This window comes from Prosopis cineraria, unplaced genomic scaffold (genome assembly GCF_029017545.1).
Source record: "Prosopis cineraria cultivar Desert tree isolate PC_DT_omini unplaced genomic scaffold, ASM2901754v1 PC1596, whole genome shotgun sequence".
Taxonomy (NCBI): domain Eukaryota; kingdom Viridiplantae; phylum Streptophyta; class Magnoliopsida; order Fabales; family Fabaceae; genus Prosopis; species Prosopis cineraria.
In genome coordinates, this window is record NW_026556921.1 from 8,368 (window position 1) to 11,466 (window position 3,099).

General features: G+C 37.5%; 1 protein-coding gene across 1 annotated transcript; it reads left to right on the forward strand.

The window, feature by feature from the left end:
- Positions 1 to 240: 240 nt before the first annotated feature.
- LOC129300450 (S-protein homolog 5-like) lies at positions 241 to 702 on the forward strand. The gene has a single exon (XM_054939027.1). The coding sequence runs from the start codon at positions 241 to 243 to the stop codon at positions 700 to 702; it is 462 nt and encodes a 153-aa protein (XP_054795002.1).
- The last annotated feature ends 2,397 nt before the right edge of the window (positions 703 to 3,099 follow it).

Sequence of the window (3,099 nt, forward strand, 5' to 3'; positions counted from 1 at the left end):
GAATAAAAACATATTAGGTTTCCTAACCAAACCAAGCAAATGGTGCGAATTGAATGACCACCATATTAATGCCCAAAATCGAAGCGATTCAAAATGAACCCTATATCTTGAATTCAATTAATTACTCTTAACTGTTACAAATCTCTCTATTTCTCTCTCGCATGCACATTCATTCATTCCTTGTTTTATATTAATACGCAATTGCGGAGCAGAACCCTTATGCCATGAATTCTGGACGCAATGAGGAGGCAATATTCAGCATCTCTTTTTCTTCTCATGGCGTCACTGCTCTTGGCGGTATCATTAACGGAAGACACAAGAGAGGCAGCAACAGCGTCATCTGAAGGTGGAAGAAAGTTCCCTTTATGGCCAACGAGGCACGTGAGAATCACGAACGACCTGGGGAAGGGTCGCGTTTTGAAGATTCACTGCAAATCCAAGAATGATGATCTGGGAGTGCACAACCTCTCGTTTCAAAGCACATATCAATGGAAGTTCAGGAGCAACATATTTCTGAGGGTGACGTTGTTTTATTGCTACATGTGGTGGGGGAAAGTGGAGGGAAGTTTTAATGTGTACGAAGCAGCGAGAGACGATAAGAAGTGCGAGGACTGCAAGTGGAGCATCAGAACTGACGGTGCTTACTGGTTCGATCCTGAAAATGGCCACTGGAATCTCTTGTATCGATGGCCTAAAACCTAGATTTCCATGCACCGCGTCGGACCATGATAATAGTTTAATAGGCATTGTCTATCTTCTTTCTCCACTTCTTCGCTCTGGCCAGCCTTTGAATGCCTTTTCTTCTTGGTTTGCTTATTGGATTTCTCACGTTTTATTTTTAATGTTACAATAACCCTAAATTATAGGCCTGTTTAAATTTCAATTAATTATAATTAATTAATATGATTAATTTTAATTATAATTGATTATTTTATAACATAATTTTTAAACAATGAAATTAATTTTAATTATGTAAATTATAAAAAAAAAAGACATTATTTTTTAAAATTAAATTATTGATAAAGTTATATTTGATATTATTAAATAGGTTAAACTTTATTTGAATAATAAAATAGATTATTTAACCGTCAAATTGAATCTATAAGTAACCTTTAATCTTATTTCAAAACATAATTCTAACTTAATAATCAATTATTAATTTTGGTGGCTGTTTGAATAAATTTTATAAAAATCAATTATTTTGGCTCAACAATCGATTTTTGGCCGAATCCTGGCAATATATTTAAGAAAATTAATTAGTTCCCTTAATTTCATTAATACGTTTCTTTATCAGTAATCACTCGCCAAATGTAGCGCCCGGGGGGGGGGATGTTATCGAGTTTATTGTTGATTGTAATTGATTTTATTATTTTATTTTAAAAAACTCGGATAAATGACTGAATTATAAATCCAGAACAATTTCACTCCAACATAAAATTGAAACAAAGGTCCGTTATCTACTTATCATAGGGTTCTATCTCTTTGCGTTTTTGCCACTTCGTGTCTCAATCTCTCTATCTTCATCTACTAGCTAACAACTCCCTCTGCCTCTCCCTCAGCGTCTCTTCTCTGGCTCTGGGCCTCGTCCACAAGCACAACCGAAGCATCGTCAACTCATCTTTTCAAGCTCTGATCACCAAAGGCTCCACGACGTCCAGTGTCGTCCATACCAGAAGGCTCGTCGCTGCGCATATGTTACTGTTCAGCACTGCGATCGACTAGTCAACGCTCGCCGCGTACGACGCCCCATCCATAGAAACCCCGCTCCTACAAGCATCAGCAGCACATGTTCAGTGGAAACCTCCATCTGTCGCTCTTCAGCCCTGGTCCCACCTGAAGTTAGTCATTCACATCGCAATCGTGATTCCCCGGGGAGGAATTAGAATTTTGTGTAGAATCTGAATATCTCAATTCACATGTATATAATAATATGATAGAATAAAGTAATTCATGCGTACCTGAAGAATCCATGAGTGCTAGAGAAATCTCGATTATCTCGAGTGCAAGCAGGTACACAACCCTCAAGTCCCCAGAACCTTCAGAGAGTTCAGAGATAATGAAAGTAGAAGAAAATGAGTCGTGTCTTTTTGTGGTTACCGACTAATCGTCTTATTATAGATCAGATCGGTAACCGCCTTATTAAATAATTAAATAATTATATTATCTATTATCTCTGACTCAGTCAGTTAAGAGATAGGAAATAACTGACGGCTACTGGGTTGTGGGTTGGGCCTCTGCCCATTGGGCTCACTTGTGTGGTCCACCTATCACGGTCCACACAAGATCATAAGGACCAATTTATTGGGCTTATTAATTAATGCTAATTCATAAATAATATTCCAACAATCTTCCACTTGAATTGCATTAATTAAGCAAGTTGTATAAACAAACCACAAACAAATTCAGAAAATGAAACTCCACAAAATCACTGAATCCTATGGGGAAACAAGTGATATGATATCTCATAATCTGAGTAAATATGAAATTTTATTTCAAACACAGCTCAGTAAGATAACAACATAAATCACTGATTCCTATGGGGAAACAAGTGACATGCATAGCGTACCACAACAGAATCATTGAATCCTATAGGGATACAAATGATATAGACGCATCTAACTGAACTGAACATAACTCACAGAAGAAAACAAAGCCTAAAGAGAAATTGCAACAAAGAAGGTTCTCAAACTCCCACTAAACTAGGGCATCAAAGGAATTCATAATACCCATACAAGTTACATGATTTTGAAAAACTTCTACAGGTAAGCCCTTAGTCAGTGGATCTGCAAGCATCTGCGTGCCAGGAATGTGTACCACGCGGGTTTGAGACTCAGCAATTTTCTCTTTCACAAACATAAGTTTGATATCAAAATGCTTTGTACGACTGGAATTTCTGTGATTGTTAGCATAGTATACTGCAGATTTGTTATCACAATAAATGGTTAGAGGACGTGATATTGACTCAACTAGGTGCATGCCAGATATCAATTCCTCAGCCATATAGCGTGACGTGTAGTCTCAAAGCAAGCAATATACTCAGCTTCCATAGATGAAACTGCCGTAAGTGTCTGTTTCACACTCTTCCAAGAGACAGCTCCT

Excerpts from the sequence above, each read along its gene's own strand:
- LOC129300450 (XM_054939027.1), top strand. The coding sequence starts at position 241 with ATGAGGAGGCAATATTCAGCATCTCTTTTTCTTCTCATGGCGTCACTG.